The sequence below is a fragment of the Scatophagus argus genome, chromosome 9, assembly GCF_020382885.2.
Source record: "Scatophagus argus isolate fScaArg1 chromosome 9, fScaArg1.pri, whole genome shotgun sequence".
In the NCBI taxonomy this organism is placed as follows: Eukaryota; Metazoa; Chordata; class Actinopteri; family Scatophagidae; genus Scatophagus; species Scatophagus argus.
The window spans coordinates 10,911,680-10,929,894 of NC_058501.1; the positions used below are offsets into that span (position 1 = coordinate 10,911,680).

The window sequence follows — 18,215 nt, forward strand, 5'->3', positions numbered from 1 at the left end:
CCTTTAACTCTGCTGAATGTGTGCAGACACAATCTGTAAAGAGTAAAGTGGTATCCAGATTTTGACCTCTCTGATTTAAAATTAAAAACACAAACTACACAGCAGCACAGTAAAATAATGTTAATGTTGCAATGCTTACCAGAATAGTATACTGTTTGTGTGCACTGTATGTCTCTAGAACAAAATACACAGTAGTTATAATGTAGTGTTGTATATATTTGAAAACTAAAGAACCTCAGAATTTTTCAAAGGCAAATGTTTGTTTGACATAAAACAGACTAAGTAATTACGAAGGCTGACAAATGTGTTTGTACTTTCGTAGAACCATACATGTGTGTGTTGTCAAGCCCCTGCTGTGTAACCTTGACAGATTGAGAGAATGTACACATGGCTATAGTGCTCTGCTGTGCAGTAGCAGACACAAATCATGTCTTTGGCAAGTAGCATTGCAATGTGGGTGGAATATCAGTGTGCACACATACATGTAGAAAGACATAAAGGTCCCATTCCATTTGTTCCATTTTTGTTGCCTTTAATCGAACAGAAAGTGCAATATTACCCAGCACACCAGAATGACACACATATCTTAGTTGGACGCAGAGGAATCTCTATGTTGTACAAACTAATTCTTGTATCAGTAACACTTCATGTGAGGCTGAGTGTATAAGACTTACATGACACCCGTGATGAACGTGAAGTTTTGAGTAAGAAATAACAATGAGTATTTATGAATGTTTAATGCAGTCATTAAGTGTCAATTACATCATTTTAAATGCGAAGTTGACTGCATTGTGGCATGAAAAATGACGCCAGGATCGACAGAAGCAGGTATGTGTTGACTATGCAGGCTTAAAGGGAAAATTAATTCTATCCCCGAAGCCCACCTGGCGCCTATATGTGCAGCACCCAAAAGAAACCGAGGAGAGAGGAAACAATTATCAGGAGCAGACATATGGTATTTATGAGTGTGGAGTCCACAGGTTATAGGGAATCATTAGTAAACTGGAGTGTGGTGCTCCTCACTTTGGATACAGTGTTATGATGATGTTTGTTTTAATCTGCTCGTTCTCTCAGTATGGTATTTACTAAATACATAAGTATATCAACAGCTTACGTCTTATAAAATATATGTGTTTAGCTTTCCTTTCAGGTAGTATAAGACACAAGCATACACAATATGTCTATATATATGGATTCTTGTCTGACGTCACTGAAAGAGATAAAGTCATGTGGTAAACTACCATACCTCCTCAAATAAAAAATGATAATTAGTTAAAAGCTGACCCTCCAATAACAGTCGAAGATGTGGTTGACACAAATAAAGGCCAGTCTCCAAATACAGGCCGGGTAAAAAATGACTGTGGGTAAACTCCTAGTGCCTGTCATATAATGTTCACGTCATTATGTACATTTGTACTGCTTCAATTCAACAATATAATCATGCTATTTTTGACACTTTGTTGTTTTGGATTAATAATCTAAAGTATCATTGTCTTTATTCAGTCACAGCAGCCATATGTGGTAGTTTTGAGGAAAACCAATTTCATTTATTTGGACCAACTGAAATGATTGAATGGACTTCATACATGAATCATTCTTTTTCCTTTGTTGTCAGTGCATTTAATTTAGTCAACGCTGCTGCAATGTTGACAGATTTTCAACAAATAAAACTAAAATGCTTCTAAAATACATTCACGCTACCTTTAATTTTACATAATTAAGACATTTCCAGACAATGTAAGAGCCCTGCTGAACCTGGAGAAAAAAAAAAAACGTCTTTCATAAAACGCACAGATGGATGGAGAGACAAGTAAAGAGAAATACCCAGTATTTAAGTCTTTTTTGTTTTCCTCCCTTCACTCCCCTTTCTGCCCTGAATAGTCAGTTAATTAACAGAAAAGGAGAAAAAAAGTGTGGCAAGCAAATGTCAAGTTCGACAAAGACGGAGGTTAGCTTCTCACAACAATGCAAAACAACAGCAGCTTAAAAAAACTCATTCTACAAAATGAAAGTAATTAAAATGGCCGCAAGGGAAAAGAGCAGAATACTTCAGTTCAGCAACATGCTGGAAAATAAAAAAAAAAAAAAAAATGTGATCTGTTGGGGAGAGAGAAAGACTAATTAACATTTTTTTCTTTTCTTAAAATGATAAATAATTATTTCAACTTCTATGAGGCAAACTGGGATTTCGGAGTAGCTGAAGGGGAAAGTTTACTGAGTGTAATTAAGTGTTTTATTTTCTGCAAATGCCGTTTTTCTCTTGTTAGTCTTTCATTATAAGTCTTTCATTTAGCCACCTTCACCTCCCTCTCTATTTCCAACTTTGAGTTCTCTATCTGTGTGTGTGTGTGTGTGTTTTGTGTGGTTGGGCAGGTGCAGCGGGCCATGTTGACAGCTTGTCCCTCCTCTCTTGCCGCAGGGAAAACTGTCACCCCTGTCATTCAGGGCTATGAACACAGCAAGGAGAATGTGTGTGCCCTGAGTGTGTTCTCAGGGGACTATGACGGTGTGGGGTGATAGGGGAGACGGACTTTATTAGCTCTGCCAGAAACAGCTGAATGCACTCACACACACACACGTTAAATTTGTTCAGAAACACTAAAGCACGACGGAGTTTCACAACCTGAACCTGGAAGGGCAAACCTTCAGGGAGCAAAACTTTACACCAGATGACCTGGTGATGTAGCAAAGAGAGAGACATACGTGTATATGTGTGTGTGTTCACAAACAATAGCATGACAAGCATGCCAGGAGCTCTGTGTTTCATCCAGTCCTCACTGAATCTTGCTAATGAATGAAAACAGGAATAATTACTAAAAACAAGCCCAGCTGAGGCCAGTGGGTGAGAGAAAAAAATGGCTTTACATTTTCCAGCATAAAATCTCAAATTCAACTGGGAGCATACCTCGACCGACAACTTAAATTTAAACTTAAATGTTTTTACTTGTAACTTAAGACCAATTTTCGGACATCTTGTTATTGGTTGACACTGGTTACCACTTGAGTTCATGCTGATTGCCAGAAATACATATGGATATGAATAATGAACTAGAATGGTAGAAAATGCAACTATTTGACCCCTAAATTCTGTCTTGGGACCAAAATAGGTTGCAGAGCTGTACATGTCAAAACTACACCAAATACATTTTAATGGCGAGGCACTGGCACTCATGTGAGACCCGGCCAGCAACAAAACAAGCGACAACCTGTACTTCGAAACAAAACACAAGGCTCCAAGGAGGCTCAGTGAGTCGCACAGTCGACGGTTCATGTGTGTGTGGTGTCTGTGTGTGTGTGTGTGTGTGTGTGTGTGTGTGTGTGTGTGTGTGTGTGTGTGTGTGTGTGTGCTTGAGTGCACGTGTCCGGTGTGGGGCATTGGCCCTAAACAAAGTGCTCCGCCAGCTTTCTGCCCACTGGTCTTTTCATTGCTGATGGATGGGCCGTGTTCAGCACCATCTGGCTATAGGATATTTCACATTAATCATCACAAACACGCACACACATTCACTTCGGTCTCTTAAACACACACACACACCAAATGAGTACAATTGTCTGCATGTAAATGCACACTAATAAAGCATGTACAATGCTGTTTAATATACAGAGGCAAAGTGAAATACAGGCAGACAAGAAAGAAAGAGAGAGAGAAGGAAAACTATCCCCATTTTTGTTTCTGTTTTAGTCATTTTCTACATTTGTGAGCCATCCACAGGAGATTAAGAAACAAGACTAGTACAAAAAAACCCAATTAGTTCATTTAAAAACATTGTTTCATTTGGTTTGTAGCCTGGAGCTATGGAGCAATAAAGCCCTACTAACTCACCACCCCCCACCCTGACTCAGTCTTTATTAATGACCTTTTCATACCTATAGGAGGAAGCATATTAACAATAATGGTTGTAAAGACACCATTTTCTCCCTCCTTCTTAATCTGTACACTCCCTCTCACTCATGTCTCTCTCTCTCTCTATCCCTCTCCTTGCAGTCCCCCCCCCCCCACCCCTCACACACACACACACACACACACACACACACACACACACACACACACACACACACACACACACACACAGGCTCCGATGTGTTGGTAAACACATAATATCCTTAAGTCAACCATAAGGCCAGACACCCAAGGGAATTCCATGTAAAATGAGGGACATTATCAGACTTCATTTATTTCTATCTAACGGCTATATGGGCTTAATATGAGCTGATTTGCCTAAACATTTACACGTTGCATGGACAAGGGCAAGGACGGGCAGAGTCGTGGCTGATCTGCAAGGAAGCATGCTTGACATTAGATTTATTATCATTAATTCATATCTCACAGCAATCTGGGCTTGTAATGCGAAGGGGATATATTATGTGTACATCTACACAACCTATGGAAAAAAGACTTTACAAGATGGAAGATTTACAAGAAACTTATTTGACATGTTCAAAATATTTATTTTTATATTATATTATATATTTTTTTAATATATTAAATATTTAATTTTGCAGAAGAAAAAATGAACTTTGCACAACATGACAACTTTGAAATTTTGAAATGTTTTAGGTGTGCAACATACTCAGAGTTCTCCTGCATTCCCATTCAATTTTAGTGTGGATTGTGCATTTCGGCTGCATTGTGGTAGGAAGCAGGGGTTTATGCAAAATGCAGCAGCTTTGCAGCAACAAAACTGAAACAACTGAACTAAAACAACAGACTCAACTCTCAGAGGGACACAACCAAATGCCATGCCGAGGTCAATCTGGAAAAGTTGTTGCTCCCAAGCTGAGACTGAGAGAAAACCGGGCACTAGTCAGGCTGACTTTACAGACCATACGATGATAGTCTCAATATGCTACACTGTCACACAGTTCCTCTGAGACTTGTCCCAAGAAAATCATGTTCATACTGAATACAAACACTGAATATCCAAGATGGAAACATGTTAATGTAATATGAAGATATTCTCTTCTAACTTCGCTCAATTCACATTTCTTGCTTGTGTTAGGTGTGTTTGTGTTTCTATTTGTGAGTGTGCTCCATGTGTGTCATTATTACTGTACCTGAATGTGTGTGTGTTTCAGTGTGTGGGAGGCAAAGATCCATGCCTGCCACAGTGAAAACGTGATCTCTTTTATATCCTTTTAATTAATGTGTAAAATATAACAGCAGCACCATGGGCACAAATTTCTCTCGAAACTCGAAAAAAAAAACAAAAACAAAAAAAATAACTACAAAAAAGCCAAAACAACAACAGCAAAAACAAAAAACTCGAGCAAGCCAAAGCTTATTTACATGACACACTGTGATACCTTAAAACCTTAAATAACCAACATGTTCATAGCATTTTCTACAACCTGCTTCTCTGCAACAGTAGCAGGCCATCATCTGCCTTGTGCACTTCTTTTTAAACACCTGACTGTCCAATGACCTGGACCATCCACAGTCAAAATAAATATATATATTTTTATTTTCATGCCAGCAAAAAGTGTGCCGACAGCCGCTGTCATGGGATTGTCACTGTAAGAAGGACATCTGTATACAAGAGCTCAGTACACATTGTTGTCACAAGGGTCTCAGGCACAAGCAAGCCTGAAGAGAAGCAGCTTCATTCTGCAGGCAGACGTTAACCCCATAACGCATGAGCCCATATACACACAAATATAAGTATATATATACACAGAGAGCTGAGGAGATTTATCTTTGATCTCAGAATTCAGTACCTTTGACACTCTCACTTGGGCTCTCAGTATGTAATCAGGGACAGACACTTAAGCTGTCCTTATCCACTAGATTGCTGACAAGAGGCGTCCATCTTGAGGAGACAACCAACTCATCATAGCCATAAAGACAATATTGTGGTGGTGACCTACAACTACTTCTGGTGTCAAGTGAAGGCTTCTGGTTTAGAGGTGAATGAGGCACAATACTCAGGGGTCTCGCCATTAAGAAACACTACAGATTAAAAACACAAAACAAAACATTGCACTGTGTTGCTAAGGAAAAACAAAAGAAAAGGGCATTTTAAGGGCAGAACTGAAAGAGAAATGTGAATCAGAAAAGTGATCAAGAACAATGAAAGACATCTTACCTTGTGGTCATAGGGGTTGTAAGAGTGGAAGAGCTGTGACAGCTCTTTAGTCCTCTGCTTCTTCTGCAGACAATAAAAAAGATATAACACAAATTAAAAGTCAAAAGCCACTCAATTGATGCATGTGCAATGAAAAGATTTAATAAGTAGATTGTTCTGTAGATAAATAAAGCCTCTTCATTGGGGGGGGTCGTCAGTCTTGAGTATGCTCCCCTGAAAAGTGAATCATACCGTGTAAGCTCTCTATATCTTCTACTTTACAGCAAATGTGTTCATGTGCTGTAAATGGGACAAATAAATCAGCTGTCAGAAACATCATGATTTGTATTTCATATAGCTTATTTTTTCATGTATTCCCCCAGAACGACCTAAAGTTTTGTTCCTTGGCACGCTCTCATCATGTTCTGGCTGTATGGCTGTTCTTGTCTTGCAGAGAAAGAAAAGCCATACAGCGTAAATATGGACATATTGTACAGTTTCACTCATGTGCACTTATTGGGTCACTTAAACAGAAGGAAAAAAAAAATCACCATAGCTGAGAACAACGCCTACAGTAAATCATTAAATCTATAAAATATGGAATGAACAGAAGAGAAAGAAATTGCCCGCCAGGTGACAGAAAATATTTCTCTGTTTCTCATTTTATTTCTGCTCAAAGTCTGGTCTTAACCTTGCATGTCCTTAACGTATAATGAGATGCATGAGCATGAGACACGACTGTTTGATGTGTGGCAGTTGTTAATGCAATCAGTTACAAGAGGCTGACGCAGTTACAAAGATTGCTAATTAGCGCACTGATTTGGCCATGTCTGGCTAAGGGGGGAGGATATACGTATACGCTACTGTAGCTAAAGGGATCACGCATTCATTGCCGTGATCTCTTCCCTCACTCTGTCTTTTTCAGTCTGCGTAAATGGCTGGATTCAGTGTCCTTAGGCCAGATCAGTACATACGGAGCAGCAATCTACAAGTTGCTCCGCTATCACACTCAGGCATCATTACAGCATGAAGACGAATGGAGCTTCAGGATAGGCAAAGGAAACTTGAGGATGAGGAGAAGAGAAGGATGGACACAGAGTAGGAAGAAAAATCTATAAAAATGTAGAGTGTGTCTGCTGACAAAGTTGACAAAGACAGAAGTAGTTTCAAAAGTTAGCTAGGGGTTAGCTAAGTTAGTTAGACAGGCTGTGCTAATGTCCAGGCAGGAAGAAACAGTGCCAAACAAGATGAGCACAACAGTGGAAAAGAGACAAAGTGGCTAGAAAAGCAAAAACAAGGGGGGGGGGGGGGGGGGGGGGGGGTGTTGATTGTACTCCCTGCACTGAGCCAACGACTGTTTTGACTCTGTCGTTCTCCGTCTCCGATAAAGCCCACCCTGTCATCACTTCACCTCTTATCACTCCTTAGCCCCACTCTCCATTCCTTCCATCTGTGAATACCTTCACTTCTTTTTCTTCCCCATGCTCCAGTCCAACCCACCTCTTACACATTCTCTGCTCACCCAGGGCTCTTGCGATCCATACACTCCTGTAATCACTGACCCTGTCCTTCTATCATCCTCTCATGCTTGTTTTCACCTGATTCCTTCTCGCTTTCGCTGCCAAAGGGCTCTCCAGAATCTCCAAATCCTCTTTTCTCTGGTCTTCTTTGCCTTTCCACACATCCCTCTGTGCTCTCCCTCTCCCTCACTCCCTATGTTTTTCTCCGGTGAAGGAATTCTCATACTAATCATTCTGTCTTCACTCTTCTCACCCATCATCCCCCTATAAGTCTGTCCCTCCACAATCTCTATCTCTCTCTCTCTCTCTGCCTGGAGCACCTTAGGTGAGAGCGATTCTCTCATCATTTCTCCTCAACACAATCACTCTGTAGTGATGCTCAGCGGTGTGTGTGTGTGTGTGTGTGTGTAACTATAAGACAGATGTAACCGCAGGTGAAGATTTCTCAACCACCAATGAGCTCCCAGCAGACTTTATCCAGTTCAATAGCACACACACACATACTGATACACACCTAAACACAAAAAAAAAATCCACAATCTTACACAAACACATGTTGTAGACTCATCCTGGACAAGACTATGAAAACATGCCAAATACAAGATAATTCTGAAGTCAAGTCAGAAACAGAAAAGTGAAACAAGACAGAAAATATATAAAATGTGAGTAAAACAGAGATCCACTTCTCACCTCTGTCACAAATGAAGGGGAGACATTTCATTACTAAATAAACTAGAATCTAGAGTCTCAGAGATTTTTAATACTGCCATTTACGTGCAGGTTAGGGGGTGGATGTTTGTGAGATTCTCAGCTTAAATCCCTACACTATCCCTACATTATCCCTCAGCAGCTGTTGTCAGGTTGCCCTTGAGCAAAACCTGAAGTTGCAGCTGTGGAACTAATCAGTAGTCAGTAGCAGAGATGTGCAAACTTTGCTAATGTGCAGCAGGCTGAGGCTAAAATAGGCCACAGACACTTGGTAAAGGTGCTGTACCCAATGCATTTTGAGATGTGAGCAGATCTGATGTAAACAAACATCAAAGAAAGGACTGATAGGCAGACTTCATTAAATTCTTCACTGCATTTCACAACGCACTGCAGTCATGTAAACTATACAAACAATTGCTTTGATGTCCCTAATTGCCAAGACTTCTCTGAAGACAAAACGTAGTGTGGGTCATTATATGTGTCTGCACCTCCTGTACAACATTTATAAAAAAACATCTCACATGGTAATAACACAAAAACAGTGCAGCATTTACATGATCTGAGACCATGTTGTGAAATGACAGCGGTTCAGCTAGTCATACGTCATGCGTCTCTCAGAAAGTTATAAGCTTTACCTTCTTGATTTTATTTCACCTTTAATTTTAAGAGCTTTATTACTGTGTTGCATAATAATGTGTCTGTATATACGTGTGTTTGTGTGTGAACATGCGTGGTCCATCAACCACAAAAGTTAATTTAGCATGCCATCAAGGTTAGTGTGTGTCAGTGGCAATCCAGCAATGCAAAGCAACGGTGTGTGTGTTTAGGTGCATGCGTGCGTGTGTGGACCTGCCACTGCGGTGATGATGAATGATGGTTGTTGCCATTATGTGCATCTGTTGTTGCCACCAGAGACGGATTCTATGTCTAACAGGAAGTGACATTACATGGATGTATACACTTGTACTCAAACACACGCAGGAGCGGTACAGACAGCAATACACACTCGGCTGTTAACAACACATAAAAAAAAAACTTCATAATAAAAAATAAATAAAAATAATAAAACAAGGAAATAACTTTCTTAAGACCGGCAGCTTGTGAAAATAATATTTTAGTAGAAATCTCCAGCAATAAATCTAAAACTGTGCATGCACCAGTCGAGTGATTGAGCTGGAGGTTGCTCAACCAAGGTCTTGCTCTTGGTTTACTGTTGGTGTATTTCAGAGGAAACGCTCAATGTGTGACTCTCTGATGGGGTGCAGTAGAAATATGTGTGCGTTTAAGTGTTGTGTCTATATACATAAGTGCCTGTGTGTCAGTATGGTCAAATATCAGTGTGTTACGGGGCAAGGTAACAGTGATCTTGCCTTAGCCTGTCCTTTATGTGCTTCTGGCTTCTTCTGGTATGTGCTTGTGTCTCTAATGACAGGCAGATGTCAGTGCTATGGAGCCTACACCCACGGTGTGTGTTTGTGTTTGTGTGTGTGAGTGTGCACGCGTGCGAGTATTTTATATTACACCAAGAAAGACCTGAAGCATAATTGGTGTGTGGTTGTGTCTGTGTGCGAAGGATTAACACTTCCTAAACCATCACAACCAGAGTGGTCGCGATAAGTGAAGCTGTGTGTGTGTGTGTGTGTGTGTGTGTGTGTGTGTGTGTGTGAGAGAGGGAGAAAGAGAACATCTCTTTACACAGATCACTGTACATCACATGTTCCAGTTACTTTGACTAATGTTAGATCTGCTGCATGTTCTGTTAACTGAGGTGTACACAAGGCATATACTGTAAATTGTGGAAACTGAGAGTCAGACGTAAAATTTTATTTTGTTTTTTGAATCAAGTTCAATCAATGTGACGAGATAAGAGGACATGATTATATCATATGTGACTGAGCTATGATTACACTTTTTGCTTAACCGTTTGTATACTGTGGCTACAACAGATGTGTGCACTAAGAAAGTTCAGAAAAACTTCTCAAAAACCCCTGTGTCGACTTTTGAGTCGTTATATGAGCCAGCAAAGTTTTATTATTGGAAATGCAAAAATATTTTTATAATTAATTAGTTTTTACTTTTATGTTAACTTCAGAAAATATTTTTTTAATCAACATATTCAGATGATATGTGTCCTAACATTATGTGAGGCAAGCATTTAGCATGTAACAGTTTGGTTTCATTGGTTCCATAAAGTACAAACATAGGGAGAAACTCACATGCACACAGTCAGGGCATTCAAGTTATTAAAGATTTCTATTTAACAAAATAATTTCTTTACCACAATTACCTTTCTGCAGCATACATCACCTCTCCCAACTCCTTTTGGATTGTTAAATTTTCTCTCTCGTGTAGGTGTTTTTATAGTGAGACCCACTGGAGATGTTTTTTTTCACCTTAAGGAATACTGTTACTCTCAGTCCCTCCAGCTAGTTAAAACTCTAGTACAACCAGCATACTGATCACCTAAGTTAAAGAAAAATCATTTGAATGTGGCAAGCAAAAACTGTGATCATTAAAATGCACTGTGTTATCCCTTCCTTTATTAGTATACCAGGTCCTCATTAATCACATTCAGGCCTTCCTGGCCCCAGACAGCAACTTAACCATTAACTCAACCTTAATACCTGTTAGGCTGCCTCAAGTCAAATGTTATTATCTCCCCTGATATCTGAGAGAGTAAGTGCTTGAAAAGCACACATATGTGTCTGTGTGTGTTTGTGTGTGTGTGTGTGTGTGTGTGTCCGAGCACAGACAAATGACAGTGTAGCTGGGAGATGGAGCTACTAGTGTCTGAGCAGCTGTTTTACTTTGACAGCTGCCGCACTGGTGCCTTGTGGGTAATGGAGTTCATAACCAATTACAACCTGGGGAAATTAAAAACACTGTCCCACTAGAATAGCTAATCTCCTTCTCTATCACTTTTTTCCCTCTTTTTCCACAGCAGCTGCTCACTCTCAACTCTTCCATGCATACTAATAGATGTCCAAAGACACACATACATACACACCCTCTGCTCAGCAAGTCCATTTATCAAGGCTAAGTTCTACTCACCTGGGGATGATTATGGAGATCCAAGCTAATAGCATTCACATCTCTTTATTCTCAACATACTCCATTCTCTCCCTCCATCCCTCCATCCCTGTGGTCTCCTATTCTTACCATCTGCCTCTGCTCTCCACTCCAACCTGCACGCTCTCATATATCATCTTTTGCAGTAGGTAATAAGTTGGAGCTGCAGATACCTCAAAACACCTGGACCACATTGCAGCAGGACCCGCTGCAGCTCCGTGTTTTCTCAGTTTCACTCATTGACTTGCTGCAAAAAATCTGTATTTTTCCACTCAAATATTTTTTGTCATTGTTGGAAATCAGACTGATAAAGCGAAGCCATATTTCTTAATGCAACATCATCAATATCAGGTCGGTATGACCAATAATAGATATGATCAAATATTAGTACCAATACAGTAGGTTTTTATGTCTCACTTTGACACACTAGTAGGAAGTAGGAAGATCTAACAACCAACTACAGGTTTAAATAACACTGGATCAAATGTGCTCACTTGTGGGAAAAGTCTGCTCTGGATTGAAACAAACATAATGTCAATTATTCTTTCAGCCAACCTCAATTTCTAGTTGTTTTAAGCATTTGTCCAGGGTAGGATACTAATAATGTCTTTTGGCTTTGGTCCTGACAGTACTCCTTTCTGTAATAACAAATAATGCTTAAGTGAGTGAGGGAACAAATGTACAAATGAATAACGCTCTCATTCTCTTTATGTGGTTTGCAGGACCCGTAAACTAGTCTACAAATTTCAAAACAAAACAAAACAAAACCAAGTGGTGCAATAACCTACAAGTCCAAACCCACTTTAGAATCATCTGTTCTGTAAAGTACAGTAAACTGAGGGACACCAAATCACTGAAAACAGTTTGTCAGTACTACAGTCATACTGAGTGAGATCTGCTTCACCTCCTGTTGCTAGCAGTGGTAGAAACAGTCATGTCTGCATCCCATACTGATAAGAAAACATAAATATCAGCGCTTGCATAAGACAGAGTATACTTTGCTACTGTAAATGCTAATGTGAATCCGGTCACCAGCTTCACCACAGCCAAATAGTGAGATTGATTTCCTTGTTATCAGCTAAATTTAGTATGTGAGCACTCATATTGGAGGTGGCGTCCCTCCATTTCCCACAATGGACATGTCCTTGTAGCTTTCCCCTTTTGTCACACTTTCTTTCCTCCATCCATTTCCTTTTGTCTATTAGCCTTTCTTCCTATTGCCCCTCCTTCCTTACTTCCCTTCCTTCCTTCCTCTACCTCTCTCTCAGGCCTCCTTCTGTCTCCACTTCCTACTTTGTCTAGCTCTCCATCCATCCCTCCTGTGGCTATTCAACACAGTTGTGTTCTAGAGAAACCATCTGGTGCACTTTATTAATGACTGACCCTACATGGCCTAGACGTCGCCTCGCTGCCACCACTTGCTGTGTGTGTGTATCTGTTTGTATGTGTGTGTATGTGTGCAAGAACAGGTGCATGGTGACTGATGATGCGATGTTGTGTGCAGGTTTAACCACAGTAGCAGGTGTACTGGTCACAGGGACCCAAACACATTATTCTGACTCTTTCCTTCACCTTATGCTTATCTCTGTCAAGCACAAATATACTCACACTTAACTTAAATTTAAACATCTAGATGACCAATGGCTAATAGAAATGCAGCACGACAAGAACAAAGAGATCTTATTTAACGCAATAAAACAAAAAAATACAGAGATGTTCAACTGAGGAAAGCCAGCTTCCTTTGTTGCCTGTACATTTCAGACATTTTAGACTACAATTTTCAGTGCTTACTCTGTGATATAGCACTAAATTCAAAGGCATTAAATAAACAATAAAAAAGCTATAAAAATAATTTGCAGTGAAAAAGGTAAAGAGTATTTGACGGTAAAAGGTACCAGCAATATCAGACAATCAAAAAGTTGCCCATGGAATAAAGTCCTGGATAGATGCTTGCTGACAACCAATCGCTGACAATAAAAGTCGAACGAGACAGATGGAAGAGAAAGAAAGGAGAGATGAAAACAATAAGAAGAGCAGAAGCAGTGATATGATTGTCTGGGGATTGATCCCTCTAAGACACACTGAGCTTCTCCTAAGAGAATGAAGGGAGAGAGGAGGAGAGAAAAAGAGAATGACTTATGAAGACGCTTGACTTGAAAGAGATGTGTCAACACTTTGATGATACAGAGTGAGGGAGCGCAAATGCAAGGAGAGATAGAACATGCAGGATAGGGTATAGAATAATGTGGGAGGTCAAACCAAAGAAAAAAGGTCAACAAAACTCGCAACTCGCAAGCATGTCATGTAGATTCAGTTATATGGAATCTATTCCATACAAATGTTCTAGAACATCTTTGGGAACGGGATGCTCATATTTAGATAACAGTGCAACACGATTAAATGGTAAATGGTATAAGCAAGTGGCTATAAATTCGAAAAGACAGAACAAAGGAAAAATACCAAGCTGAGCGCCAAATAAGCAGTAGTAAACAAGGAACACAATTTAACTAAAATATGTGCTTATACTTGTGCATCATTCCATGGTAAATGAGGAACATAAAGAAAATGATGAATATAAAGAATGGATAAATTACTCTGCAATGACTTAAGTATCAGTGGTCATAGGTTTGTTGCTAATTTGAGTTTTATAGTTAAAACGTAAATGACAGTGATGTAGATGAGTAACACACGAGGCAAAAGGTCAAGAGAGTGCTGAAGCTGCTGCTGACGATGTGTTCAATCTGTGCTCAATCCTGCTTACTCTCTCTCTTTCTCTCTCTCTCACACACACCTTTCCTAACAATTATAGCTTCATTAGCCACTAATTGTTTCATTTGGCAGCAGATTGAGAGAGAGAGAGAGAGAGAGAGAGGAAGACAGAGTACGTGTCAGAAGTTGTGTGGTTATACAGTAAACACTAAGAGACTCAAATGAAGCAGCAAACACCATGAGACAGTGTGTTGCAGTTAAACTGCTCAGTTAATGGACTTTAGTTCTGAGTGCAACAAACCTCTGACTTATGCTTAAGTCGAGGGAAAAATGCTTCAAAATTCTGTCTTGAATTATACAAACTTACTTTACTTTAAAATAACAGCTCGAAATTATTTGGATCTTGTTTTGATCTTACACTGACATATAATAGGTGGAATGCTGCCTCTTTTGTTGCTTATAGAACTTCTGTCGAGCATATACAATCACCCACGTGAAGTGCGTAACGCACATTTACGGAGCTACATCACACACCATCAGATACAGATCTTGAGCTAAGAGAAAGCTAACTCGGTATTCTAAGTATGCATCTATTGTTTGTCTGACCCAGTCTGTTCTCACATGGGTAGGCGGGCTTTAACATTTAAACATTTACGCATTAACACCATTTAGTAGTAGACACACTTCCCTACACACGTCTTTCAGGATTAGAAATATTAAAATTTATACACAAGTGATGACAGAAGTGGAATAGGCTTGTTCATTTTCCAATGACAGGAGACTGGCCTGTGTTTCCTTAATACACACACATACAAATTAACTTGTGCACTTACAGCATATCACAACACACTCAAACATACACACAGTATCCGTCGCTGCCCTTATCTAAGATAACTATGTATTACTGCTCAAAAAGTGAGTATTTTGAGCATTTTCTGGGGGAAGTACAGCATTTTGAGTACTCTGTGTAAAGGCAAAGTGACTTGTGCTCACATGTCATCACTCACACATTTCACAGTTAAAATGTCAGATGAACAGTAGTAAAGGAGTCTTTGTCTCCTTGTCCACACTCACCATGTGTGCTGGCACTTGCTCCATCTTAGCAGCAGGTGTACCGGGTCTGGGGTAGAACTGGTTGATGAAGAGACTTGGGAATCGATAGAGTTTCACCAAGTCGACTGTCTCTTGGAAGTCTTCCTCTGTCTCACCAGGAAAACCGCAGATTATATCTGTAGCAATGGTAACACCTGGGACCCTAAAAGACAGAAAGGGAGAGCCTTTGAGCCCATATAACAAAGTTTCTTTCATTTCTTCATTGCACAATCATTTTAAAATGCTAATTTCTACTTAACTTGTGGTGTTGTGGGAAAAAAGCGATCCCTTCACACCATTAACCTCACATAACACATATTTACTTTGGTCACCCATTATTCAATCAGGGCGCATCACGGAGAGAAACATCCTTCATTCCAAAGGATTCTCTTTAGGAAAACAAATAATGAAAATAAATAAACACACACAGTGGCTGTCAGTCAAACATTAATTAACCACCAACTGCTACTTAAACAACTACATAAATTACTCTGAAGTTTGCTGTTTCCCACTGTTTCTTCATTCCTTTGAAAAACTATGTGAGGCAGTGTAGCATTAAAGAAGGCTACAGCCCCTCCCTATGGACTCATTCAGCCAATCAAATCCCGATTAGCAACCTCTGATGCCAATCAATAGGTATTGATTATTGACCAGTTGGTTCATTGGATTAATCGTTGTCAGTAGGGTGTGAGAATAGGTGCATTTGATTAGTTATATACATTTTGTTTGTATTGACAGCAGCTGGATGGCTTGTGAAAGAGCTCCGAGGCCAAGTCATCGTTGTCTGTCAGAATACCATGGGGGTCTACAGAACATACTTGACATTTCCATGCAGTTTCAATAATTAGGCTCGATCCCAAAGGCATTTAACATCTTCTCTGATGGCTAAAGCAGCTCTAAACTACCACAAAGGTCTGAATTATCAATATGAGAATCCTTTTGGAAACAGTTCTTCATTGATAACATGATTCTCAGCATGAAAGTCCAACTTATTTGTGACTAGATGGCTTTTTATTCACCTGTTTCTTTGCTAGAGCTTCTTAAAATCAGACTGGGATTGGTATCCAAAACAGAAAAAAATGAAAATCATTCTCAATAAAATCAAGCCAAGACACTGATTAAAAGCTTTCTTACATCAAACACCTGCATGCAGCGGAATAGGCAGTACACACTCTTAATAAAAGGTGTTATATGCTGAGAACCCAAAATCTTGTTATTGTAATGTTGCTGAACAGATCCCCTTTGAAAAATCCTTCAGTGTGTTAGGGAAATTCCTCATAGTCTTCCCTCTTTGCTAATAAACTTGAAAATATGATCTAGCCATTGTTCTCAAGCGTTTGCTTTTATGAACATGAGTTGATCACGACTATCTTGGCAAAACATAAAAGCCGACTAGGTAACTTTAATATTGTACTGACTGGTATTTCAGATACCCTCTCGCACTGATCTCAGACTGAGACTGCTTTTAAGTTTCCACAGCAAATAGAAGAGCAAGACCATAATGACTAAGTAAGCCATCAATCACTAGTAACTCAGGCTTGCCCCTTTCAATTCACTCCCTTATTTATTTTATAATAATTCTTGCCACACTCCCTCTCTCCTCCTTTCACTCAACTTTTAAACAAGCATATGACCTCTGACACAATCCTTTAACTGCATAGGATATGTTCCATAATCTTACAGATAAGCAGGCACATGGCTAAGGAGGTGCTTACAGAAATACAAAATAAGAATTAGTAAAACGTTTCATTTTTTTGCTGAAAATCTTCAAACACACACATAGAAAAATGCGACAGACTGACCAAGACAGCTCAACAAAGACATTAAGAAAAGAAAGGAAAAGACATTTTCCCTGCAATCGACAACATGATGCATCTTTAATTACATTAACTTCCTGCATCTGCAACCCCATGATAACCTCTGACCTATTGATGAGTAACAATTGGCTGATGGTCATTAATATTAACCAATGGCCTGCAGGCACAGGCATCCTTGACCTCTCAGATCTGCCAGACAACTCCCCTGTGGAAAAGTAAAACTAAATAAATTTAAAACAAAAATCTTAGCATGGAGTGGTTAAATGGTTGAATAAATGAATAAATGTCTATTTGTGATTAACACTTACTTGAATCCCCTCAAGCAGTGCGTCTAACCCCCTGAGTATTCAACACAAAATACATAGTTTTAATCCTTTACTTTGTTAGGTAAACAAAAGACTATTTGCAGCCTGTAGGCTTTATACAATAATTAATCAAGCAAAGCATCCTGTTATTTTTTTTTGGAGACAATTTTCCCTACTATGTGGGTGTGTACCCACCACTATAAGTAATGTTTTTGTGGGTGTGTGGGTTTGTTCCACAGGCCACATTCAAAAAAATTTGTAAAGCCTAGGGAAACTAATCACAAAAAACATTGCTCTCCTACAGGGATAAAAGAAAAGTTTGACTTAACACAAATTATTTATTGCTAATTAATGCTCTCGTCACAAGAGTATAAAATATCTATAATACACTCCCCCCAAGCTGTTTCATTAATAACAGTGGGAGGGAAGGTAAATAAAATTAACAAGGCAAACAAACAAGCACATTTTTTTGTCTGGCCTCAATAGATAACCGTCTTTTGCATCTCCCTACGGCTTGTATATCCAATTTGCTCCGGCCCTTTGCTGGTAATAATAGTGGGAAGGTATACACTCTAGGTAGCAGTGATACAAAAAAAATGTGCACCAATGTTGGAGAAAGGTACAATCCAGGCCAGGGGTGAAAAGTAACACATGGAGATGCATATTGACATAAAGAGCAGGGAAAGAGACTAGTGCGGATTGACTTTTGTGGATTTTCCTAAGATGGAGGCTGAGAGTGAAAAAAACAGCGTGCGGGCGCACACACACACACACACACGTATAGAGTCTTTCTGACACCTCTGTCTCTTCTAGATCTAAGGGTGATGGAGGTGTGATGTGTGATACTAATGAACAAGAACAGCACTGATACTCTCCTTGTTAAAATGAGAAAGAAGAAATGTATCTTGTTATTGTTCACCTTTCAAGAAACAG

General features: G+C 39.5%; 1 protein-coding gene across 2 annotated transcripts in view; it reads right to left on the minus strand.

Moving 5' to 3' along the window:
• Window positions 1–18,215, minus strand: part of cdkal1 (CDK5 regulatory subunit associated protein 1-like 1) — a 204,867-nt gene that overhangs the window by 46,262 nt on the left and 140,390 nt on the right. The window contains exons 11-13 of one of the 2 annotated variants that reach the window (XM_046399650.1): window positions 15,143–15,323; window positions 6,084–6,146; window positions 5,446–5,947 (exon numbers count right to left, since the gene is read on the minus strand). In XM_046399650.1, coding sequence (XP_046255606.1) covers window positions 5,750–5,947; window positions 6,084–6,146; window positions 15,143–15,323 — 442 coding nt within the window. In that variant the 3' untranslated portion in view covers window positions 5,446–5,749. Of the gene's footprint in view, window positions 1–5,445; window positions 5,948–6,083; window positions 6,147–15,142; window positions 15,324–18,215 lie in introns of those variants that run through there. The other variant, XM_046399649.1, reaches the window with a different exon arrangement.